Source organism: Leptinotarsa decemlineata, unplaced genomic scaffold (assembly GCF_025532065.1).
Source record: "Leptinotarsa decemlineata unplaced genomic scaffold, Ldec_3_MD MMD2_tig00003335_RagTag_RagTag, whole genome shotgun sequence".
Taxonomy (NCBI): domain Eukaryota; kingdom Metazoa; phylum Arthropoda; class Insecta; order Coleoptera; family Chrysomelidae; genus Leptinotarsa; species Leptinotarsa decemlineata.
Window position 1 is genome coordinate 3,635,675 of NW_027412587.1, and position 27,296 is coordinate 3,662,970.

At 32.5% G+C, this 27,296-nt stretch overlaps 2 protein-coding genes and 1 long non-coding RNA gene across 7 annotated transcripts in view; 2 read left to right on the top strand and 1 right to left on the bottom strand.

Annotated features, from left to right (window-relative positions):
• Window positions 1–21,303, top strand: LOC111501867 (PHD finger protein 14). Its single transcript, XM_023155783.2, has 13 exons — window positions 1–318; window positions 417–578; window positions 657–796; window positions 1,316–1,517; window positions 1,592–1,868; window positions 4,857–5,131; window positions 5,430–5,734; window positions 11,397–11,661; window positions 15,764–16,001; window positions 16,090–16,423; window positions 20,498–20,799; window positions 20,861–20,969; window positions 21,217–21,303. Exons 1-13 carry the CDS (start codon window positions 309–311, stop codon window positions 21,226–21,228), a joined length of 2,631 nt encoding a protein of 876 aa, XP_023011551.1. The 5' UTR covers window positions 1–308; the 3' UTR covers window positions 21,229–21,303.
• LOC141483376 (uncharacterized) lies at window positions 11,397–27,161 on the bottom strand. Its single transcript, XR_012466055.1, has 2 exons — window positions 26,936–27,161; window positions 11,397–11,701 (listed from the first exon to the last, which is right to left on the bottom strand). It is a non-coding gene; the product is annotated as an uncharacterized lncRNA (long non-coding RNA).
• Window positions 26,447–27,296, top strand: part of LOC111505218 (uncharacterized) — a 110,621-nt gene continuing 109,771 nt past the window's right edge. For 3 of the 5 annotated variants that reach the window (XM_074177961.1, XM_074177963.1, XM_074177965.1), the window contains exon 1: window positions 26,447–26,690. The gene's annotated coding sequence lies outside the window, so the exon portion shown is untranslated. The remainder of the gene's footprint in view (window positions 26,691–27,296) is intronic. The other 2 variants (XM_074177960.1, XM_074177966.1) reach the window with 1 other exon arrangement.

The following is a 27,296-nucleotide window of genomic DNA, read 5'->3' on the forward strand; positions in this document are numbered from 1 at the left end:
GACAGATGCAGAGACAAGTTAACTTTTGAGCATTTTTATTTCTAGTCACAGATCACGGAAGTTTTAATTTACATAGAAATTTGAATATTGTTTATTAACAGAAGTATATTCAATAGAAACTATTGATTAACCTGAAGTTGATTTCTTACTAATGAGCTGGCATCAATAGCAAGTAAGGTCAAAGAGAAAAACATTTGGAAAGCTCAACGACCGGTGAAGTTAGGTTATTAATCAACATGTCATAACTTTCAATTAAAACATTTGGAACCATATTTTTTGGATCGCATTACACTTGATACCAGTCAAAAATGAGTTCCAGTAAGTAAATGACTGAATTTTCTTATGCTTTATACAACTTTATGACCAACTATTCCTGAGAAAGTTCTATTAAAAACGTATTATTTTATGTGAAACAGTTGAGAGAGATCCAAAGAAGCGAAGGGTGAAACCAGTGGAACAAGCGTGCGTTCTAGATTTTGACGAGGAGAGCTCCGACGATAGTGATTTTAGAATTGAAGATCACCCAGAAGTTAGCGATGACGACGATGACTCCTTAGACAGTAAGGCAGGAGATAATGGTGATGAAGTTTTTGAGACTATTTCTTGCTATTCCAAACCCTTTGAATCGTTTTGTCATAGATGTAACTTTGTTTTAGATGATGCCAGTAGTGATGAGGAAAATATAACAGATGGATCCGATTTGGATGAGTTGAGAAATCTGAGTCTCCCTGACACAAATGGAATCGGTTCTTTTTCTGATATTATTCGGCAAGCATCAGTTCAATCCAAAATAAAGGTAATTATTTAGAAATAATACACAAAACTTGAATACTTTCTCAAAAAAATATTTAATGAACTTGCGTAGTGTGTCTGCTAATCATGAATTTTAATTCAAAATGTGCTCTTGTCTCCTCTTGGAAATAAGTACATTCAAATGCTGAAAAATGGACTATTTAAGGAACTCACTTTTAATGATATGGACTCACTTTTAGTAAAATGACATTCTATTATCACTGTCATGTTTACTGATGACACTAACTTGATTAGCGAAACACGCGAAAGAGTGTTTTTGTTGTGGTGTGGGGAAAGTCTTTGGATTCATTTTATGTCAGAGTACCTATTAAGATGATTTTTTTATGGTTTCAACTTTGGACGGCTGTATTTCTAAAATTAAATTATGACGCTAAGTTTTGACTTCAGATTTCTGGTCTGCGTAACTACGTAACTCCAATACATTTTTTCTTTGAGAGAAGTGAGCCTAGTATTCAAATAATTATAATTTTTTAAAATTTCTTGCTTCTATTTATTTTTACAGTTTGATGACAAGGATGCACAAATACTCATTTGCTGCGGTTGCTTAGGGGATCAGAGTGACGGGGTTAATGAAATTGTCGAATGTGATGGATGTGGAATTACAGTACACGAAGCTTGTTATGGCATTTCGGAATCTACAAGTATTGCTAGCACAGATTCTCTTTCACCAACTACACCTTGGTTTTGTGAGTCTTGCAAAGCTGGTAAGTGCTTGTTTAGTTGAATTCTTGATGATTGCTTCATGTCCATTTTATCTACTTTTATCTCTATGTTAAAGGTATCAAAGAACCAGTTTGTGAGCTCTGCCCCAACTCTGGGGGCATCTTCAAAGAGACAGACGTGGGGAAATGGGTTCATCTGGTATGTGCTCTTTATGTACCCGGAGTTGCTTTCGGCGAAGTAGACAAATTAACCAGCGTAACCCTATTTGAAATGCCATACAGTAGGTGGGGTGCTAAAACTTGTTCTCTATGTGATGACGAGCGCTTCGCCAGGACAGGGGTTTGTATAGGTTGCGATGCTGGAATGTGCAGAACTTACTTCCATGTCACTTGGTAAATATAAATAGAATTTCATTTCTAGTTTTCCCAATCACTTGTTTATGAGCAAACATTATTCTAACATTTCGTACTAATATAAAATATATCTTGTTAATAATAAAATCGATAATTCAGGTTTTTTAAATGTTTTAGTAATATTTTTTTAAATGCAGTTCAATCAGATGAATGAAGCATTGTAAACATCTTTTGACAATAATACTGACAATTGCTTACAGTCGTGAATTTTTCAAAATTTCATTATGATTTATATTTATATGGAAATATCAGTAATATTTGGTTTTTGGACTCGAAGGTATTTTTCAAATTATTTTCAATTTTGCTTATAAATTTTTTCTGTTGATCACAATTCTAAGGCAAACACTTGTCGCTCCCCTCTAGTTTTGAAGAAATGGCCACTCAAAAGTGAAAACTATTGAAAAATTGACCATTCACTTTTCATAAACTCATAAAGGGACGTCTTTCTCCATAATCGAATGTTACCGATCATTGTTCTTCTATTTCAAATGTTTCGACATATTATAAAGTGTATAATGAAAAAAGAAATGAAAATTTCTATGTTCCTTCATGTGGTAAAAAACATAGAAATTTTCATTTCTCTTTTAATTATGATCTACCACGTAGTAACGGCTACATCCATCAATTTATTAAAAAGTTTATCTTTCACCAAGATAAACAATATTGTTCTTTTGCTCAAATACCAGTTTCATAATTGTATAGATTATGCTCCACGCTTGCAAAAGATAAAAAACAGTTTCTGGTTAACATATTCATAACTGTTTTTAGTGAAATCATGAAATATGACATTCAAATTATTCATTCAAAGACCCTTTCCGGTACAGAAATTGTCACAAGCCACAGAGTAAATCTAAAAGTCAAGTTACAGATAATGAAAATATACTTACATCACATAATTAAAATATAATACATATTAAAATTTTGTTGAATATTCAGAAGGGTCATAAAATGAATGTCTAGAAAGAAATTTTATCGTGATGCTTGAAATTGTGATGAGATTCCTAATATGTACAGGTAATCTATTATATGTTGATTCTTTTCTAATTGAAAGTGGATCATTTGACGTTATTTGGAGGTTATTTTGGGTTGGATAGATGAAAGTGGTTATATGTAGTTTGAAAATTCGAGTATATTTACATGTCTGTGCTGTTTGCTTTTGATTTTATTAACATAACAGCAACTTCCATTATGTACAGGCAGGCCAAAGGTTGAATATTTAACTCTAATTATCTCATCTATATTTTTGAAAGGATCCAGTAATACTTAAATTCCGTGCAAGTAGGAAGTTGATTTGTATTTCATTATCTTATGTATCTGGTTTCTGTAAGATAATACCAGATCCAGGAGGTATGCCTACCAGCTTCCTTGTAATCTCATTTTTTGAAGATATACCTTCCTGTAAATAAATATCTTTCAGCAACTGACATTCTACCATCCATCATAGCCTTTAATATGCTAAAAGAGTTGCTGATGTTTGTAAAAGACATTGAACTCTATATTTCTCTAGATCACTCAGACATGAACTGGTTTTCCCATTGTTTATTTTTAATGACTTTGTATGCCAGAAAAAAATTCTCAAAAACCATTCGGTCAACTTCAAATTGTTCATTTTGTCTTCATCAACAATTGTAAAAACGCTAAAATTGTGTATTTTATTAATTTTTTGTGGTATGTTATTCACAAAAACTGATTTCCCACCTTCCACATAGGTAACAAGTATATTTACAAACCCTCCAAATACACCAACTAATGACAATACCACTATGTTCATTGAAATTGTCTCATTCAGTGCTTCATGAATAAATTTTAAAATATCTTTAGATACTTTTTTCATTCAATTCTATTTATGTAATTCTAGTAATATTTTGGGTAATACTTTCATAAATCTCAGATCCATAATCACTTAATAAGAGGGAGTAGCTCCCGAAAATTCCACCTTCCTATAATTAATTTGACTAGTACGATGAAGTCTTTATTTTATAAAGGTTTGAATGAGTGTAACAAACTCCCACTTTCGTTGAAAGATTCAATAAATGTTTTCCAATTCAAAAAAAAACTCATGAACTATATAAGATCTCTTCCCTGATTTTTTTTTCTATTTGGTAATATATTTGTTATGTATATCCTTATGTTGAAACCATTCTGGAATCATTGAAAAATGTGTTTCTTTTTTTTTCTTCTATCTTATCATCATTTTTGTTATTTATATGTCATTTATTTATATATTTTTAAAATAATATATGTATATTAGGATGTTCTATAGAAATCAATAAATATATTATTATTATTACTATTATATTAGATGGTGAACTACCCTATAGTCTTATCTGAGCGTCATTCAAGTTAGGGCTGTAATAGAAAAAGAAATCCAGAATTGTAATATACACACTTGTTAGTTTCAGTTCTGATTTATCTTTTTGTTTACATTGTTCGTACTCACTTGTGTTATGGTTTTTCAGTATAGTTTCCTACTATAATCATGTATATTTTTGGGACATTAAATCGTTATCATTATTATTATAATATAGAATTGTATCAGTGGTCAGATACATAGAATTTATTGAAGCATATTTGTTTAGTAATAGTTCATATAATAAATTGATGGATGTAGCCGTTACTACGTGCTAGAGATCATCATGAAAAATGAGAAATAAAATTTCCTGTGTTTTTACCATGTTTTATTTGTAACTAGTGTTACTGCAGTTTCATTCTATAAGGTAATTTTCAAACAATTACAATAAACTCATTGTAATTGTTTGAAAATGTCCTTATGGGATGAAACTGCAGTAACATTAGTTACAAATAAAAAGTAGTAATGGAACATAGACAGTTTTATTTCTCATTTTTCATAGTTGGTTTAGTTTTTTCATAGGGTAAGTGACGTCATCGAAAGTTACTCAACTTTTGTAATGCTTTTATTCATGGGGCTGCCTTAATTTATTGAATGGCGATTCTGCATTTTTTCAGTGCACAAAAAGAGGGTTTTCTCTCAGAAGCACATTCCGAAGAGGTAGATCAAGCTGATCCTTTCTACGCTCACTGTAAAATGCACTCTGACAAGACCTTAGTGAAGAAACGGAAAAGGAACTACCAAGCTCTGCAGTTGCGAACGCACTACAGGAAGTACCAGTTCGAACAAGAGGGGCACAGTGATAGTCCAGAGCAAGTGAGGATACGGAGAAAGATGGACAAGCAGAAAGTGCACTATCTCAGTTATAAGGCTATCAAGCTGCCTCCTTGGGGTGAGTTTAATATAATATATTATTCACTTGTTTATGAGTAGTGGATTTTCAGTTAACTAACAATATTTTTTGAGATTTTTTTTATTAGGTTCGCACATTTACTTGAATTTTTTTTTATTCAACTTATTTTTTCCTTACAAGGTTTCATTGACAAAAGTAAAAAAATCATTTGAAAGTAACCTCAAAAAGATGTGGCTTACAAATTTCAAATTGAAATTCATGAACAGCAAACAAATATAATTGACCAAAAGAAAAATATTTCAAGACATGAGTTATATCTCTACAAAACTTGTTGTAGTGCCGACACAGAAGATGCCGAGGCTGCTAACGACAAGTGCTTCTGCTTGTCGCAAACTGCTACGCAAAGCGGAACTGATGGGAATCAACACAATCGCTCTGGAAATGCAGGAGAGTCAGGCAGCAGCTCTAATAGATGTGAGGAAGAAGTGGCACATCCCGCCCGCTTTCACCGTCGAGTTCATAGCGTACTATCTGGACCGCAATGACAGACTGAAGGAGATGAAGACAAGCTTGGAGAGGTACATGGAAGAGAACAAGGTGTTGCTTGCGGACCAGCAACTTTTGAGGGTTAAATACGACGAAGTAAGTCTTTCCAATTATTATTTATAATATACAGTGTATACACATATATTCATAGTATTTATAAATATACAGTAGTGAGCAGATAAATGAATAAGAATGTTTAAAGAAAAAAGATTGTAAATGGCTGCTTTGTTTGTGACTAGTAAAAGACATTTACTGTAAGTAAGCGAATAATTTACAGATGTGCGGTTGAGATGGCAATGTTCTCAAGCTTCAGAAAATAATTTTCAACAAATGAAATACTATATTTTTTTCACATCATATTCACTGAGAATAGTAATTATGTATTCATACATTTTATTACTTCAAATTAGATAAGAAAGGAACAAGAACAATCATGTATAACTATCTAGGCATGCTGCCTTCAAAATAGTCCCCATTAGATATTATGTACTTGTGCATGGCATTTAGCTCTCTCAAAGATACACTTTTAATGTCATTTATGATTGTATAGGATCTCTTCATTTTTGGAAATAGGAAAGAGTCACACAGAGCCAAGTCTGGCGAATATGCAGACTGAGGCATTGTTACATACAGTATTGTTCTTGGCCAAAAATAAAAGAACAAGTAATGAAGTGTGAGCAGGTGCATTATTATAGTGTAAAAGCTATGAATTGTTTTTTCACAAATTCAGACGTTTTTTTCGGATTGCTTCACGCAAATCGTCAGTGATTTCTCTGATTGTGATTCAGTGATATGTAATGGAATTGCTTGATACTTGATTAAAATTTATAACATATTCAAATTACACTCTATGGTGAAAATCTCAGAGCACCATTTATCATTCATAATCATTTCTTTCAATTTTTGCAATTTTTAATCTTTTGTTGATGTGCTGGGGCAGCTGGCATCTTCAGCGTCTTCACAGACATCTTGGAAACGCTTATACCACTCCTAAACTCTTGTTTTACTTATAGCAAACTTACCATAGGCATTTCTATACATAATATTATACAAACTCCTATATTATGCACATATCCAGTCGAATTTGATTTATCTACTTATTGCATTTATTCATTTATTTATTCGGAATACACGGAAAAACCCGAAGTTACAACGTTGTAAAATATACATGTATATAAATATACTTCAATTCAAAAACACTTACAAAATTGGTACGAATATTGAAATATATAAAATAAAAAGCAACCTGAAAACTAAATGTTGAATAAAAGAATTATAACTAAAAACTAACAAACATACATAGACATAAATATTACTGGAATTTTTTCCCAACACCAAATCGTTAATCTTAAGTTTTAATCTTCCTCTTTGAAGATGATGACTTGGTGATCGAAACACGTGTCGAGGTGTTAAAAATAACGATTTGGTGTTGGGAAAAAACTCTAGTAATATTCATTACTACACCAAACGTTCCAAACAGTGCATCATAAGTATACATAGACATAGAATAGACAATCCATAGACTAAATACATAATTGACTGCAAACTTTTTGAAGACCTCCAAGGAGTAATTAAAAAAAAATCAAGTTCTGATGCATTAGCTTCCCTTAACATTCTTAACATTGGATTATCAAATCCATAATTGGTAGAATGTTAGTTCTCAACGAAAACAGCTCTGCCATCCTTTGTTACTCTTTGCTTGACTCTCAGGCAAACCAAAGAGAGAAGTTCTGAGCAATCGATTTGGTCTGACAATAATTTAAATAGAAATATTAGGTCAGCCTGAATCCGCCTGTTTTCCAATGATGTAGTGTAGAAAGAATATCGATGTAGTTATGTCGCCGATCCATTTGAATGCCCATTTTATAGACAGCACTACGCAAACATTTATTTTGGACCTTTTCCAGTGACTTGTTGTACACTAAGTAAGAGGGACACCACACAATGGATGCATACTCTAAATGTGTTCTAATTAATGAACAACATAGAATATTCAATGTGCTTGCCGATAAGTCTTTAATAATAATAATAATAATCTTTCTTTATTTCAGAAATAGGTTTCCCTAATATACAATAAAAAAAAATAGGAAAAGATAGAACAGAAAAAGTAACTAATATATGCTATTCAGTAATTTTAAAACTATTACAAGTAACAATAAATAGTTCTATCGCTCCGTGCTATTATTTTACAAATAATATTCATTATTTCTACTTAGTAATGCTAGTTATATAGGTAACATTAGAAGATTTATACCGAAACAATTCAAATATTTCACAATCAAAACTAACATATAAAACATAGATTTACAACTTTATCCAAATGTAAGTTATGTTTCTTTTATATATTTTAACAAATGTCTTTTGAAGACATTTATTGATAAACAGTCTTTTACGTCAGTTGGTAGGTCATTAAATTTAATGAAGCCTTTAAAAAATACTGAATTCATACTACTTTTAAAATTTGTTCTGACAATATGTAGATTGCAGTTATTGCGAGTAAAGTGTTCATGGATTTCATAATTGTAGTTGACCATATTCATGAAATAAGAAGGAGACAATATTTATTATCTTATAAATAAATATCATTGCGAAGTACAGTAACCTTTGTAATACGGGCAGCCACTGAAGGGTGGATAACATTGAATTTATTGGTGTGTATCTATTACATCTCAGAATAATTCTCATGCCTCTATTTTGCAATTTCTGCAGTTGATTAATTTTATTTAAGTTCATAGAGTATATGATTGATGCACAATAGTCAAAATGAGGCAGAATAATTGCTTTATAAACTGTTATTTTAGTGGCTGTTGATAAATTACTAGCAATTCTTGAAAAAAAGTATAGTTTTTTTGAAATTTTTTTATGAACATAGTCGAAATGGCTATCAAAAGAAAGTGTATTGTCGAGTTGGACTCCTAAGTATTTTATATTTGTGACGATCTCAATTTTCTTGTTATCAATATTTATGTCTAAATTATTTATCCCAATTTTGTTGTATTTAAATTTATTAGTAATTATCATGGCTTTGGTTTTAGTTACATTTAATTTCAATTTATTGATATCAAGATATCTTTTAACACTGACTAAGATGGAATTAATTTTGTGAATAGCTCTATCCAAGTCTGTATCACTACATGCTAATAATGTATCATCTGCAAACAGATTTATGAATTCACAGTCCACAAATAAGTTAATATTATTAAGATATATTATGAAAAGCAGTGGACCTAAAACACTACCTTGAGGAACACCCTTGTCATTTGTGATTTCATTTGAAAATGTATTGTTAATTCTTACCCTCTGCTTTCTATTAGACAAATAATCATAAAACCAATTGAAGGTCTGACCGCCTACACCATATCTCTTGAGCTTAGCAAGAAGAATATTTCTATCAATTGTCTCAAAAGCCCTTTTCAAATCGAGAAACACAGAAACAACATATTTGTTGTGCTCTAGTTCATTATTAAATTTACTTAATGACAACTGGAGTGCTGACTCACAGGAATGGTTTTTTCGAAACCCTGACTGTCTTTCGAATAAGATTTGATTGTCATTAATAAATTCCAACAATTGGTTATAAACAGTAATTTCTAAAATTTTTTCTAAGGCTGGTAGTGTATTAATAGGTCTGAATTCATCAGCTTTTATAGTATTACTGATTTTTTGGATTGGAATAATAGTACTGGTTTTAAGTCCCTGTGGAATTTTTCCCGTTCGTAAAGAAGTATTAATAAAATTAAGTATAGCATGACCAGCCGTTTCAAATATTTGTTTAAGTATTTTACAACTTAGTATTTCATGAATACTGTGTTTATTATCCAAAGAATTAATAATTTCTCTCAACTCCTTTAAAGTGATTGCTCTAAATTTTTTAAATGGTCTGTATAGGTTGTGATCTAGGTTTGACCATAACTCTTGGGTTTCAATGCTATCCGTTATTAGATTAACACTATTAACAAAATATTCATTGAACTCTTGGGCAATTTCAGTTTCATTTTTTATTATGTGATAACCATTTTTTTTCAAATTTTATATGTCTGGGCATTTCTTGTTCTTTGTTATTGACCAACTGTTTCAGTGTTTTCCACATCATTTTTGAGTTATTTTTATAATTATCTACTTTCTCATGGTAGTAGTTCTGTTTATTTTTTTTTTAATAGATTAACTACTTCATTTCTAAGCTTTTTGAATTTTTCCCATAAATAATCTTTTTCAATTTCGTTAGCTTTTACAAAGGAAATATATGTATTGTCTCTTTGATTTTGATTAGAACTTCATAACTAAACCATGGGAGATGTGTCTTATACTGACAAATTCAAAGAGGAGCAACATTTTCGACTATGAGAGAACATTTTTCCATTATTTCATGGTATATCACCTCAATATCTAGAATCCAATGACCAATTACATGATATAAGACTATTTTTAATAAGATCAAGATTACGGTCACTAAAATTTCTGTATTGTTTTGTTATATAATTGCTATTTGTTTTAACTGACGAAAAATTTACTGATATCAGTAAATGATCTGTTATACTCGGATATAAATGTACATTTGACACATAATTATTTTCATTTGATATTACATAGTCTATTAGAGTTTTGGATTGTAATGTAATACGGGTGGGATCAGTGATAGTTTGCTTTAATCCATATATTTCAAGTAGTTTTTTAATTTTTCTGACATAAAAAGTATTATCAAGATAATTTAAGTTGAAATCACCTACTAAAATAAATTTCTTATTAGATGTCACCAAAGTATCACATAAATCATCAAAATCTTCCAAAAATTTAGCATCAGAACTTGAAGGAGAGTGGTACATATTTCCAACCAACCAAATACTAGATACTAAATTAATTTTAACCACCTTACACCAATAATTACCTTCTAGAACAAACGTTTTATAAACTGAAAATTCAAACTCTTTTTGAATATAAATCACTACGCCTCCAGTATGGCGATCCTACCTACATACGCCTCCAGTATAGCGATCCTATCTACATATCTAAAAATATGGGATGAGGATGACCAGCAATAACTAATGTACTGAAAGAAATGAAAATATACTTAATAGAATTCAGAACAAAACAGTTTTTTAAATTTCTCGACTGACCCCAAATTACAACATTTACAAAGCACTAAATATTCTAAATTTTCATGAATTAATGTTTTTTGAGAAATGCAATAGCCTTTAAAATACTCAAAAATAACAAAAACATAACATTCAAATCATAAAAAATTAATATTTTCATAATTACTTAACAAGAAATTCCAAAAATACTCATGAAATGAGTATAAGAAGTAAAGGAAGGAAACAGATGATGGTTTTATTTATTATTTAAGTGTACATTTTTGAAAATCAGTCTAGATGCTAAGAGAAACATTTTTTCTAAGTTTTTCAGAGGATTTTAAACATATATTTCTTTATATTTTAATTTACATTTTACATGTTAGCAAAACAAGTGCTTCTAATTATTTCATCTAAACCAGCTTTGTTAATTACTCTTGAAAGCTTACCATTATTTTTCAAGCGATTTTCAAACACTGGTAACTCAGTTGCAAATTGATCAATAATTAATTATGGTGACAAAATTTCCTTTGTACCAGAAAATTCTGTGTAGACATGTGTCATATCTAATATAATCAAACAAAAAAATATGCACAAAACCACACAATTTTTTTATTGATATAAGACAAGAAAATATTATTGTTGAACCCAGTTATCACTTCAGTGCCATTGATCGGCAATTTTATTAGGTTCTCAAGAAGAGCACTGAAGTGACTGCCAAAAATAATGATCTGAAGCAAAACATCCACAAATACCATTCGGCTATTTTGAGTGCGAGTCCGACAAAGAATTTGCCTAATATTGATGATCTCGGCAAACCAGCAGCGGCAAGCAGGGCTCCTCAGCCTATGATGGTGCCCACTGCGGCGGCGTTGAAGATGGGAGTTGGTTTTCCGTTGAAGAACATTCCTTCCGGTCGAGGGGACAGGGTGCTGAGCAGTCATGCCAATAAAGGTAAGGGAATTCAACATGAGGTTTGTTCTGTTCGTTTTCGCTGTTGTATTTGGAAAAGAGAAAGTGTTGATGAAAAAAATTCTAAATGAGAATTTTTATTTGATTGAAAAATTGATTTATATAAAATATTGAAATCAATTGTTAAATTATGTAGTCTGTTTATGGTACAATGTAGAAATGTTAAAATTAAGTCATATGGGTTACACCAAAATTCACAATAAATACATTAATGTTTTACTTCAATTTGCCCAAATAATAAATTTATTTGTTTTACTCCACTGGTGTGATGATATTTATATTTCTTTTAAAACTGTGCTTCAATATTTCTAATATCAATAAAACTATACTGCCAGTACTTTTGATTATACTTGTAGTAGTAGTCTGTGTCTATCTAATAATGATATTTATATTTAAAAATTGTTAATAATCTAGTCTCTTGTTTTCGGGATTACATGACTGAGAAATTTATTGAATTTACTCAGTAACTTATCGGGGTGAACTAGATATTTATCCTTTTTACACCCATATAAAGTTTTTCATAACGATTGTAATTTTTTCAGATGGTGATTTTCATCACATCGCTATGCTTATCATAGCTGCATTACTCAATTACAGAGATGTGCAAATTATCATGAATTATTACATTTATTCAACTCATCATTATATATTGAGGGCGGAGATTTGGAAGACCCCTCAAATTTCGGGCCCATTTCTTTATTATCGACCCTTTCAAAAATTATTGAAAGATTAGTGAAAAAAATACCAATGTCCTTCTTATCGATGAACAATGTGCTATCTAGCCTTCACTTCGGTTTTCAAAGTTCTAAAAATACCACAGATGCCATTTTTTCCTTTCTAGAAAATGCGTACTCCAGCATAAATGATAGCAAGGCTGTTGCAGCAGTGTTTTGTGATTTTTCAAAAGCTTTCAATTGCGTTGATCATAAGACATTGCTGCGGAAGCTCAGCCATTATGGAATAAGAGAAACAAATTTGAACTAGTTTGGTTCATATTTGACAGGACGTCGACAGGTGGTGAAAACATCAAGTGGACAGTCTGATCTCAGCGACATAAAACATGGAGTACCTCAGAGGTCTGTTTTAGGACCAGTGATATTTGTAATATACTTAAATGACCTAATAACCATTAACCTCGCAGGACAATTTACTGTATTTGCTGACGATACCACTGTTATATGGAGTAATGAAGAAATTAATCAGCTATCAAATACGATAAAAATAGATATTCAAAAAATTCAAGCCTGGTGTAACGCAAACTCCTTGTGCTTTGACCTAAACAAAACAAAAACTAGTTACTTTCAAATGTATACTAGACGATTTAGATTTGGATAACCACTTCACATAGAAAACAAACAGCACACTAAATTCCTAGGCATTCACATAGACAATAAATAGATTTAAGAACGTGTATCCCATCTGAGTAAAAAAGTATCTAGTGGATTTTATGCTATTAGAGTGATATCAAATGAACTAGGGTACACTACAGCTAGAATGGCTTATTTTGCACTGATCAAATCTCTTATTCGCTATGGAATAGCTTTCTGGGGCCATTGTAGTTTACAGTTACAGAATATGATATTTAAGCTACAGAAGAGGTCTTTGAGGCACCTCACAAAGTCTAAGCAGAGAGATCACTGCAAGCCTTTATTCATCAGCCACAAAATATTAACTGTCACACAATATACATAATGGAAACAGTATGCTCAATTCATAAAAATAAAACTAGCATGTACACTCCCGGAACAAATTGTCACAACTCCAGACAGAACCTTATGCTTTACTTACCTATTCCAAAATTCACCTTGACTCAGCATTCTCTGATTTATGAAAGTATTAAAGTATATAATCACCTTCCTACCATTCTAAAAAATAGCACAGATATCAAAAAGTTCCGAAGTACAGTTAAAGATCTTTTAATCAAAAAAGCTAATTATTCGATCCATGAATTCTACTATGATAACCTATAATGTTTACCTAAACTCATCAGTCTTCTTAATGTTTCATTTGTGAAATTGCTATGTCTGAATTTTTTATATTTTATGTCATGTATGTTTTATTTGTGAAATTGCTTTGTTTGTATTTTTTATATTTTATGTCATGTATTGTATTTTTTATATTTTATGACATTCATTTGATTTTTTAACAAGACTTTGTCAATAAGATACTTATCTTCCGATAATAAAGCATATATTGATTGATTGATATATATATTCAAATGCTAACTGTTTTTACCATGTAACTGGATAATTTTCATTTGTGTTGTTTTTATATTGTAATTTATTTTTGATAAAATACAGTCTATACATTATAGATGTATTCAAACTTTATAATTAATCTTATACCATTTCTCGTTGCATCAATAAGTGATTGAATAAATAATGGAATCGATTTGATTCAACGATGAAGTTGACTGTCGTCATATGTGTATCAATCACTTGGTTTATTCTTGGATATTTTATGTATAAAATTGGTTAAAATGCACAAATCTTATTCATACAATCAAAAACTTATTCATTGACAGGTTACGGAGTTGAAATAATTCTGAGCAGTCAGATCCACACGGTTCACCGCTTTTACCACTGTCATAGAATAGATACAGCTCTGATATTTATTATTACCAGCATGAGAAGTTATACGGCAAATATCTTTAAGTATGCAGGTGCCACCGTCCTAATTACTCATGACTTAACTTTGGACAAGTGGTTCTAAATTTCAGTTCATCTTATTTAAACATCAGAACTCTGCAATTTCTTCAACAGATGTCTATCATCACATCTTGAATATGCATTTGCGGGAGCAGTTGCAAGCATAACAACTGCCAGCCAAATATACAAGCTGATTTGTCATCCACTTATTGAATATGCATGCACACTCACTGTTTCTGGAGATCAAACAAAGAGCCCTAAACTTTTTTAAGTATCAAAAACTACCTGTATTAGGAAAATAACAAGGTTAAGACATCCAAATAACCCCATACACAACTCATCAAGCCCCACACTGTACCAATTCATAGATATGCTGATAGAGGATAGAGTTCGATTACTTACTCGGAAAATTGCAGAATGAGATGATAATGTGGAAATTATTAGAAAGTATGTGGTGACGAGAAATCCCGAAGCAAGAATCAGGCATCACCCCCCAGTGAAAACACTTTTGGAAAAGCTAACACAACTTCATGAAAAAATATGTTATATGAAAGAAAGTTTTTGGCTTTCTACTACTCCATCTTGATACAAAAAAAGGGATGAGGGAATCTTCCAAAGAAAGGAAGGAAGTAATCAATTTGAAAATATGTAACTCTATACATGGATGTGTAGATCATGCAAAGAAGTAACTTTCAGACACAAACTGAAAGAAAGTCCTCCCAAAACAGCTACTTTCATATAAACATTGAATTACACAAAAGAAAAAAAGTTCGTTCGAAACAAATACTTCTATATGAACACTGAATTATACAGAAGATACTTTTCTCTACTCAGTTTGAATTTCAAACATTCATTGTGGAATAAAAATCAGATATCATTCACATGAGTTCTACTTTGAATGAATGGTAATAAATTGCACTTACATGGATCACTGTCACCCTCACTGGTATACACCGATGTTTCGCCTTGAAACACTTGCCCCAAGGCTCTTCAGTACCAAATTGGATAACATTATAGAAAATACACACCAATTCATTCATGAATTACGATTTTTTAATGTCACGGAATAAGCTTGATCTGCTTATGTCATCGATGACATCGTAATGACATTCATTCACCTATTTGATTTAATCCCAGCCAAGAGGAATCTTATCACTCCTAAAAATATAACCCCTTCAATTCAAATATGTTTTATATTTCCTCATTCATATTTGTATTATATTTCCTCATTCATATATGTATTTTCTCTTGAGAATTGTTGGTAAGTCTATGTAACTTTGAAGCAATTTTTCAACACGAGCGGAAGGACTTTGGTCAATAGCCACTTGACCAAAATTGTAATTTTGTTCAATAAACTGCAATTATAACTATTTGGGCACATTATCTATTATAATATTATATTATTGTTATTATCTAATATACTTTTTTCAATATAGATCCTCTGATGCTGAATGAATGCGGCATTTGCAGGCAGCGCCGTGATCAGCACTTGCTGGCCAAGTGTGACACATGTCACCTCTTCTACCATATGAACTGCCTGAACCCGCCTTTGAGCCGCCTGCCTAAGAAGTCCAAACTGTATGGCTGGCAGTGCTCCGAGTGTGACAAGACCTCCGAGTCAGAAGTGGAAGAGGTAAAGGCACCCAGGAGGAGCCGCAGCATCTACAGCAACAGGTGAGGAAAAATACTTCATTGTTGAGCAGTTTTCATTTACTTTACTAAACAGTATATCTATACTCACTCCTGATTTGTTACCAATAAGGGAAAACAAGTTTGATTACGAAGTCCCTTCTCCTCCCAAACTGAAAATAAAGCCTTTGAGTCCGACCCCAGAACCCAAATCGCCGCCTTCCAAGGTCGAACCTTCCAAAGTAGATTCGTTCTCGAATCTGATATCCGAGCTAGCAGAGACTAATGGCGTTCAGATCGTCATGGATAACGGGTACGAAGGAGGACACAAATCAGGAAAGAAACGGCGCAGGGAGAAACACCGAAACAGATACTCCCCTGATCTGGGAAGAGAGCACAAGAGGAAGAGAAAGAAGAAGAGTCTGGACACGGACGAGTGTCTTCCTCATCCTAGGATTACTATCAAGGTGGGTTTTTTTTTCGAAATATAAGATGTTTACGTCTATCATAAACTTTTATTCAAATTTGAAACAGATGCCATAAAAAAACAAATGTACGTCACAACAATGAAAAAGAAATCTCGATTTCTACATGTAAACTGAAGAATAAGTTCATTTTTGGCCCTGATAGGATACACTCCTTTTTGGTAAGAGATTGCTTCGATGCATTTCAGTCCAATTGAACATTATACTTTTTCAAAATTATAAAAATATCACAAGTTTGTTTTATTCTCAAGACTGATATTCACAATATCATATCTCAATTCTTGCTACGTTTCTCAAAATTGAAATCTATAATTATGTACATTGCTCAGTTCATAATGTTATAAATCACTGCAAAACCATAATCAGAATTTGTTTTATTGTCTCAAGAATACAATTCTTATTGACGAAGTCAATTGTACTGTATAAATAAAAGAAATAAATATAAATAAGATAGTTACAGAAGGTTAAAACCAAATACAGTTTCTACTTTGGAACTGTAGGATGCATGTATTTCATTACATCAAATGATATGAGCCCAATATTGACAGATATGCATAACGCATACACGTGTAGAATGGATGAATACAGTTAAACTTTACCACTAATATCTATAATTCTCAATTACCTTGATTCAACACAGACTACAGTTGAATTGGATTCAATTAACGCAGAATTCAAATGAATACTGTAATTGCTGAAAGATTTAGTTGTCATGTTTTTACTTTTAGATATTTTCTTGCTGAATAATCTGAGTACTCTTGCCAATGAATGTTTTTTCACTTCCTGAAAATTTTCATTTTTGGAACTGGGCACCATTAGCAATTCCTGTTTTCAAATATTGGGGAGATCGAGTATAATGTAAGATGACCACAATATGTCATATTGAATTCAGTACTTTTATATCAATCCCGAGCTTTCTAAAATGAATAAAAGACATCTGCAAAGACCTATTGATATTTGAAATATTATCTTCATGAATCCCAGTTTTTGAATTTGTAAGTTACAGTAATAGCTCTTTTTTGTCCAACCTGTACCATTTTTATCAAACTATTATTGCCTTCACCACAAAAAAAAAATCTCAGTTGCAATGCCTACTTTGTCAGTTATGACCCTAATGACATAGCAACCAGAAGATAATTTGTTGCATGGTTGAATTCCCAATCACTATCAATAAGTAGAATTTTCAACAATACCCTTAATCAAATCTTACTTACTTCAGCATGAATAATTTAAATCATCCAAATGTAGAGTAGGAAAATGTCAGTCATCGAGTACAATTATCGAGTAGATACCATTTCACTGTCACATAGTAACTCAATCAAAGATCTTTGTGTATATTTTGATCAAAAGTTGTCTTTTTCCAACCACATCAGATCGAAAGTAAATGAAGCATTGAGAGTTCAAAGCTTTATATTAATTAGAAGTATAAAAACTTTTTACAACCGACTGGTCAGCATTTGCAATAATTTAAATTCAATTTCAAATTTGTGTGATATCAATTTTGATTCCCTAGAATATATTGTTGAAACTGCATCTCAGTTTTCCATGGAGAATTTTTAATTTTTCAGTATAGTTTTTTTTTATTATATTATATTTTTTCTCTTCATTGTCTCATATTGTAACTTCGTAGTTATATTCAATTCAAATTCAAATTTATTTGGTTCATAACAACGCTACAGCTTTAGAACATGTCACAAAATACGATAAAATTAACATATGCTCAAAAGGTAAAATATAAAATCTTCAGAAGTAACTTTACAAAAATTATCAGAGAGTAAAGTGTCATTATTTTCAACGTTTTAAAGATTGGTTTGCAGGAGTCTACAAAATTAGCTCCTATAATAGATCTTACAGCCCTCTTCTGAATGACGAATATAACATTTGAATGGAACTGAGCTGCCGAGCTCCAGATAGACAAGCTATATCTAATAATGGATTCGAACAGTGTATAATAAGTAGTTATTGCAGCGGATTGGTTAATAAGTTGTTCAACTTTTCTTATAGCAAATACTGCACTATTTAGTCTATTGCAAATTGTATATATACATAGTAGCCTGACATCTACATCTACACATAGAAATTTAGTGTGCAGCATGTCTAGGTCGTTTTCTACATTGTAGGATATTCTGGATTCGAAAATGAGACTTTTGTTTGTTTTTTTTTTCATTGAGTATGAGCTTGTTTGTCAAGAACCAGGTTTTTGCTTGTTCCATAACTTCCCCAAGGATTGTAGCAGGGCATTCCCCTTTATTGATACTGATGCCAAATGTGGTGTCATCAGCATACATGATTGTCTCGATATTTGAGGTGAACATATTTGGCAAATCGTTAATATAAATAATAAAGAGAAGGGGGCCAAATATTGATCCCTGAGGAACTCCTCTACTTATTGTCCGAGGAGTGCTTTTCTGATTTTCAATAGAAACTACTTAAAATCGATTGGACAAATAGGATTTGATTAGTTTGAGTGCCACTCATCTTATTCCGTAGTACTCCATTTTCCTCAGTAGTATGTCATGATCAACACAATCAAAAGCTGCACTTAGGTCTGTGAAGATTCCCAAAAATTTTCCGTTTCTTTCAAAACTGGTTTTTATGGCACCAGTTAATGACTTGATAGCATCCAAAGTGGACATATTTTTCCTAAAACCATACTGCTGAGAACCTATATTACTTTTTTAACATTCTCAGTTAACAATGTAAATGGTTTTTACAATGCTTGTGATTAATACAACCATATCAAACCCTCTTTTCTTTCAAAAATATGATAGAACTTACTGATACTTGATGAAAATCTATTATGACGTATTCAAAAAATACGTGAGATTTCTACTGGAAAGTTTACAAAACCGCGACACGTGTTTCACTCTACAATAGCATCCTCAAGGGGGAATTTCGCATTAAAGTGTGTTTTTGAATACTCTCCTCTTTCTACAACTCTGATTCAAGACACATTTATTTACTATTGCTGTAAAATATAGAATCATTTGAATTGAAAGGAGTAGGTATATTTTTAGGGGAGATTCATTTTTTGAAAAGAAAGGTTTTGGCTTTCTACTTTTCCATCCATATATGAAAAAAATGTGGGAATCTTCCAAAGAAGATTTTCCTACACTTTTTTGTATGAAAATGAAAAAGTAGAAAGCCAATCTTGGAGAATACTTTGTAGAATTATGATATACTCATTCTATTAATCTTTTAGTTTTCTTATTAAGATTTTTCAACAGATATAGGCTTTTATACAATTATTTCAATAATTGCTTTTTTTGTTTTTTAGTTGACATTGTGTACTTTACTGTACCACTTGAGTTTCATAACTATGATTTATTTCAAAGAATTGATGGATGTAGCCGTTACTACGTGGTAGGAGATCATCATGAAAACTGAGAAATGAAACATTCTATGTTTTTTACCACTTCTATTTGTAACTATCATTACTGCAATATTATATTAGTTTGAAAATGTTCATACAGGATGAAACTGCAGTAACGATAGTTACAAGTAAAAGTGGTGAAAAATATAGAAAGTTCAATTTCTCATTTTTCATGATTTATTTCATGACCAAAGTATATCATCATCATCCAGAGTCCCTCAGGAATCGAATCTTGGACAACTTTCGTTTTATTTATGTACAGATGGACACAATGATTATGTTCATTGTAATAAATTATTTACTTTTGCAGATGATTTAAAGAAATATTTATTTGTGGAAACTATCGAATCATGTGAATTATTGCAAAGAAAGAAAATGAAATAACATGAATGGTAACCTACCATTCAAGTGATGAAGTAACATATTTTGAGATTTTTAGTTGAGATGATGATGGATGTTCAATTCCAAGTAATATATTTTGAAATTTTTAGTTGAGGTGATGATGGATGTTCAATTCCCCCCAAAAAAAAAAAAAAATATTTTTGCAAATATAGATTTCTCCAGCCAGTACAAATTAAATAAGCTCTGTAAAAAGTTTGAAGTATTGGGGTAATAAAGGGTACCATTGCTAGCACAGTGTTTGATCGGGTATTTTAATGCAATTATTTATTATTATTTTCCAGATAAAGCCAATTCCTCTTCCAGCAGGAGAAGTGGCTTCTGAATCGAACCCTCAGTGTTTTTATGTGAACAATGAGGCAGACGACAACGTGCCTCCGCCTTTGCCTCCCAAGCCTGTCGTAGCAGCTTCGGTCCCCGTTCCCGCCAAAATTGAAAAACGAGAAGTGAGAAAGAGTAGAAGTCCCAGGATATCAGATGCTTCGAAGCCTGTGGAAAAGCAAAAACTTTCACCCAAGAAAAGTACCAGTTCATCAAACTCTTGTGACGTTTGTCAGCAAGATGGGTCAACTAACGATTCCGTCAAGTAATAGACCCAATTTTACCCACATTCTCCATGAATATTAATTCCATTTTATGTTTGATAGGTGTGACGAATGTTTGAAGAATTATCATTTTACCTGTCTGGATCCACCCGTCAAGAAAACACCAAAACGAAGAGGGTACTCGTGGCATTGTGCTGATTGCGATCCTACGGTAAGTTGTAATGGCAAGAATTGAATAAGTAGTTACCTCACCACAATTCTGAATGACTATCAAGTAGTTTGAATAATTTTCCATCAGTTTCTCAAAACGGATGAACTAAACATTGTTAGCAATTCAACAACCTACAAATTCACAAAAAAAATTGTTCAACACGATTTATAAAACTTACAAAGAATGGTAATGCAGATCAAAAATATCAATATATTTTTTGTACAGTAAACATTTTTCTTATTTTTAGGGGTCCGAGTAACTGGACTGTGCAGGAAATTAATTTATGAAATAATATAAATGTAGTGTATTGAAATAAATCTATTATTGTAAGGAATCACAGAATTTTCATTAAATCCTTCATCTAACTGACAAATCCTAAAATTACCATATTTTCAGATATGGTTATATTGTTCGTCCAATTTTACTGTAATCAAAATTGGTAATAAAAACAAAATTGATAATAATAACTTTATTCATCTTTTAGATCATTGTTATGATATCAAGACACGTCACAAATGAAATTATGAAAACTATCCACAAAATCATGCATATACCCCTATATACAGGGTGTTCATTAAATATGCGACAAAAATTCAAAGGATTATTCCTTGGACTATTCTAAGGATGTTTTATCCTTTGATGATTTTGATAGGGCGTTTTGTTTCGAAGATATGGAGCGGAAAAGAATTTTGACAATACCAATTTATTACCAAAAATTACATGAAATGTTTCTTTATCTACAAGAACTGTTGAAAATTACTACCCCCCGCTCGGATGCAAGAATCCAATCTTCTCATCGACTCCCGAGCTCTTTCGAAAACATCAGGATCGTTTCTGCTTGCGTTACACCCAGCAATTATCGGATTTCTCAAATCTTCCACTAGAGTAGTATAACTAATGTCTCCGGTGATCGAGCAGGCCATAAGTGAGGTCCACCTCGACCAACCCAGCGATCTCCGTATATTACTGTTAAAAACTCTCAAGACAATATTTTAAAATGCGCTGGTACACCATCGTGCAAAAACCACATTGCATTTCTTCCATAAACTGAGCTAGCGTTTGTTCCAAAAAGTTGCGGTATACCTCGCCGGTAAGTCATCCTGGCAGAAATACTGGCCCAATTAGGAAGTCAACTACAATTCCCACCCAAACGTTTAACGAGAACTAATGTTGAAAGCGATCTTCAAGCCCCTCATGTGGATTTTCTTCAGCCCAAACATGGTTATTGTGGAAATTCCTTATTGTATTTCTTGATAAACTGGCTTCATCGCTAGTAGTAGTGTCAGTAGTTGAGGGATTTAAACCAATATGCGCAAAAGTCATTGGCAGAATGCAAAACGTGGAAGAAAATCTTTATCTGGTATCGTCCCATTACATTTGAAGTATTTGCAATTTTTCGAATCGAGGTACCTGGATCTTTTAACATGACCAGCACATTCTCTTCTACCTTCGCTTCGCTTCAATGCTCCTGTTTCGTGAAGTCTATGATATATACTTTGGATGGATCTTTTATTAGGCACATTACAATTAAGAAATCATTCACTGTACAAACGCCTAGCTTCCAATGAATTGCCACCAGCAAGTCCATAAATGAAATTCATGTCAGTCATCTCTGCGTTACTATAGCCATTCATGATAGAGGACTTCACTAACAAGACTTCAAATATCAAACACAGAAAATGCACGTAAAATAGACGAACTCAATCAGTTTCAACCTATTCGACACATTCAAATAACCACTTACAAGACATACTATTCACATTGAATGTTTGCAGCCGTTTGTAGTAATCGGAATGTTGTTGACAGGTACCAACGGAATTGTTAGATTTTTTATTACTTGGTAGGTTCAGTGTAGTATGCTATACTGTTATTTCGGCTATGTTAATGATTTTAAAATTACCATCGAATCAAAGCGCCCTATCAAAAATCATCAAAGGACAAAATACCCTTAGAATAGTCCCTTAATTTTTGGCCGTATATTTAATAAACACCCTCTAGGCATGAATATTCACAAAAGTGTGGAAATCTCCTCTCTTTTATTCAAGGAATCGAATAATTTTTCTACATTCTTGTCCATTAGTGGTTTGAATGTATATACCATCCCTCTGTTGCTTGGTTTTTGTGTATGCTATTTTACGGTGGGCTAGTTACGCTGATATAGCATTCCATCTTTTGGGGTACCTCAGGGCTTTTGGCGGTGTTTTCGCCGATTCTTGCTTTAGAGCGGTGGGTACTTGCGTACCGCTGCTTTTCTTCTGCACGTTTTGGGTATCCATACCCTCACTATTCGTCCTGACTAACAGTCTTTTCAGCCTCTTATACCTTTACCATTCGCCGACTCGTTCGGCGGTTTGGACTAGCGGCTTTTCCAGCCTGAGTAAATTCGTCGTCGACTTCGTCAGGATTTTTCGGTACTTGCGTTGAAAATTTTTAGGGTTTCTATATTTTGCAACATCTTGGAATCTACAAGAATCTATTCTGAGAAATTCAAGTTGGGGTCCAGGTTCAGTGCTTGTAATCGCGTTTAGATTTGGTCATGGAAATTCTGTTGAAAACGCGGTCTTTAAAAATTCTGTTGGAAACTTTGCCTTCAGAATTTTTTTAGAGAATTTGGTTGATTTTAGGAATTTCCTTTCACACGACATTTGTTTTAATTTTTGCTGAGATTTGTAATTTCATTTAATTCTTGTAACAGCTTCGAGCATGGAGGGTAGATTTCCTGTTCGTACTATATGTCCAATATTAAGTTCTAAACTGGCTGAAAGAGTATTTAGCGTTATAGTTTCAATGATATTATTTTGGTTCTGCTTCTCTTTGGGAATAAGTGGTTGTTTTTGAATAGCCACGTGCATATTCACGCTGTTTGAAGTCTATTAACAAAAGTCAGCGGGAACTCATTGTTTTGCTGACGACAGCATACTTGTCTCGTCATTCTATTTGGATTCCAGGATATCGGCTACGGAGTCACATCTTCACCGGCAGCGGGAGGTTGCATATCCTAATGTGGATCTTGAGGTGATTTCGAATTGGGGTGAAAGTAACCAGGTTCAATTCAATGCCACGAAAACTCAGGCGTCGACTTTCTACAAAAGATAAATATTTCTGAACCGGATATAATAATATCAGGACACACATTTCCGCTCTCTGCTTCGATAAGTTTGTTGGGGATTAAAATGGACACTAATATGTCTTGACACAATCATGTGGCTGGAATAGCGAAGGCTTCTTTTCAAAAGCTTGGAACACTGTTCCGAATTAGAAAACTGTATACACCTCAGCAAATTTAGATGCTTTATAAAGCCCAGACCTGACCTTCTTTGGAGTATTGTTGTATGGGGCTCCGCCCCCAAGCATACCCTGAAGCTGCTGGATTCCATCCAGAAAAGAGCCATCCGCCTGATTGGAGACAGGATTATCACTTGCAACCTTGATAGTCTGAAACATCGAAGAAAGGTTGGAGATTTGTCTGTCTTTAACAGATACTTTCACGGAAGGTGTTCAAGTTAAAAAAAAATCTGTTTAAAATCTGTTTTTCCTTTAATCAGCTGCCGCCCCCATACGAACGACAACTCTCAGAAGTTGAGAAACTTGTGCGAGCTGAGGAGTAACGAGGTCTTACCTTTCAACGTGTGATTCCTAACACGTGACTTGACACATTTGATTCCACCAAGAGCGGTACATATCTGAAATACGCGATGGACTGTGGCTGCTCCGTACACCTTGAATTTTACTGTTCAAGGACTCTTTCATTTGGAGAACTGCGTGTATGTGGAATAAATCTGTGGAACACAAACACTGTAGGATTTTCCTGTAGTACTTGTGTTCTGCCCTTGAAAAAAATTGGACATTTGGAAAATTCTTTTTCTTGGACTAAAAGGCCTAAATACCGAGGTCTATCCAAATATTGATTCAACAATAATTTGATTTCTTCCCAAGTTGTGTTTAATTTGTAACGTAGCCAAGATTTTTGGATCCTGTATTGCCATGTGATAAGCAGTATTTTACGCATGTATGAATGTGTTAAGAAAAACTTGATCTCATTCATATTCTGCGATAATTGAAAAAAATTGGTTCAGTTTGTAGTTCAACTGCGGGTGATTGGTGTTGCATGTTTGCAAAACCGGATGTATGCAATGGAATTCAGCTTAAAAAGGTCATTGGTTTCGTTGGGCCCAGTTTTTATAATATACAGACGAACAAAATACAGGGGCAGCACAAAGTGAATTATGAGTAAATGCTTACTGTGTGAAAAGGGGATGCTGTCCAGTTCCTGTAGATGTAATGGCTGCAAAAAAATGGAGGAAAAGACAAGAAATTGAAGAAAAATTCAACAATCAGATATAAAAAATGCACTCCTATAATTGATTCGAGAAAAACTAACGTTATCTCCATTACAAGCATATTGTCAGAATGCTGATGGTATCATTACATTGTTCCAGATACCATCATATAATAATTATAACTGAAAGTTGGCTTTCTCTGATGTTACTCTAGATTCTGAAATCAGTATATGGTTTGAGTTATTGATTTTTCCAACATGTAAGTTTTGGAGTACGAAGTTACGAATTATCTCTGCTAATGATGATAATAATTAAACTAGATTAGTCATCAACCGACAATTTTTGTTGAAAATTTGCCTACAAAGAAGTAAAAATAGAAGCCACGTATTTTATTGAAGAAAATTTAGAATACATCAATTGCTAATAATTCTAATTATCTACTGCCAACCGTATGAAGAGATAAATTTTAGCTAATAATATATCTTTTGATGGTAAGCTACACATAAAATGCATAGTAACTTTAAATTTTGAATTGTTATTGTGAACAAAATCGATATCAACCACAATATTTCCACTTCTCTACAAAAAAAAATAATATTTTCAAATTATGCTGAAGTTTTTTCATGTTTTTTATGTATTCAGAGGGACAAGGGAGCCATTGAAGCAAAATGATGTTCTTGAACCATAGTATAAAGATAATATTTTATCTTTATACTATGGTATAACTCAACTATGGTTGAACTGAAGGACTATGGTATCTTTGTACTGAGTCCGGTACGTTTTCCATTGATGATCTTCACTTTCTTTCTGAGATAGTTAACTCTTCAGTGGTATCAACTTACCCTCATACTTCGAAAAAATTAAAAAAATTTACTGAAATCGATTCACTTAGCATGTTTTGACTTTCTATTCATTTACTATTTTTGGTTCATAAACAACGAAAATAAAATGATAATATTCAAAAGTTATCACATTAACCAATGTTTTCCCTGAGTTTAATATTCGAATTATAAAACCTAGATGTCGCCCATTGTAACGAAATATACCGATTCCTGTTATGGAAAACAGGATCCTACAATTCTTTGAGAGTCATCTTCAGGTGGAATCAGCAACATATGGTAAACATTTGCAGATCTCTGCTTTGTCGAATGTCATGTTAATGTTCAACAATTGAGGTGCATTTGCCTCCTGCCATAGCCATGCTTATTAATAGTTGATATTTTTTTAAAGCACAGTGATTAGTTAGTACCTGTTCTTTATCCACACAGTTCGGATTGCAGTAAAGTGTGAGCCGTATGACAGGTGTTTCTATTACGAAGTGTCAATACCTTTAACAGCAGAATTAAAAAATTGATTAGGAATGTTTTGAGGATTCATGGTGTGAATATGTATTTTGTGATTGCCAACAGTTTTTTAAATAAATTCGGAACGGAGCAGAAAGGTAATCGTTGGTTTTTGTTTTGGATTTAGATTGAAGGATGCGATTGAGTTATTTTTTATGACATCGACATTAGCGTTTATTGATTATTGATATTGCGGTTTTGATAAAGAAAAACTTGAAAATCCCGGTGGTTGGCGCAAACATAAGAAATTATGAACCTAAACCATTTCATACATCATTCTCAAAATGTCTTTTTAAATTATTGTTTGGCGTTACATTCTCTTTATACGTTTACACATACTTACTTTTTGCCTTCAAGACACTTTTGGTTAGGTTTACAAATTCATCTAATCTTCTAACTGCTTTGTAATTATTGTGTACGTACATCTTCAATTTCATATTTCTTTATGATGATTAATCCAGTACTTGGTTATGTTATTTGCAGATTAAAATCTCATTTTTTTAATATTCAACTAATTGATAAAAATAGAGAAATATTTCAACCAATTTTTTTGTTTACTTTTTAACGTATTGCCAACGTTCACAATTAAAATGTAATTGGATTTGTAAACTAAAATCCAGAGAGAACTAACTATTAAATTTCTTATTATTAACTGATTTCTGTCCAAGCATTTTATTCGGTTTCATTATCAATGAAAATTTTCA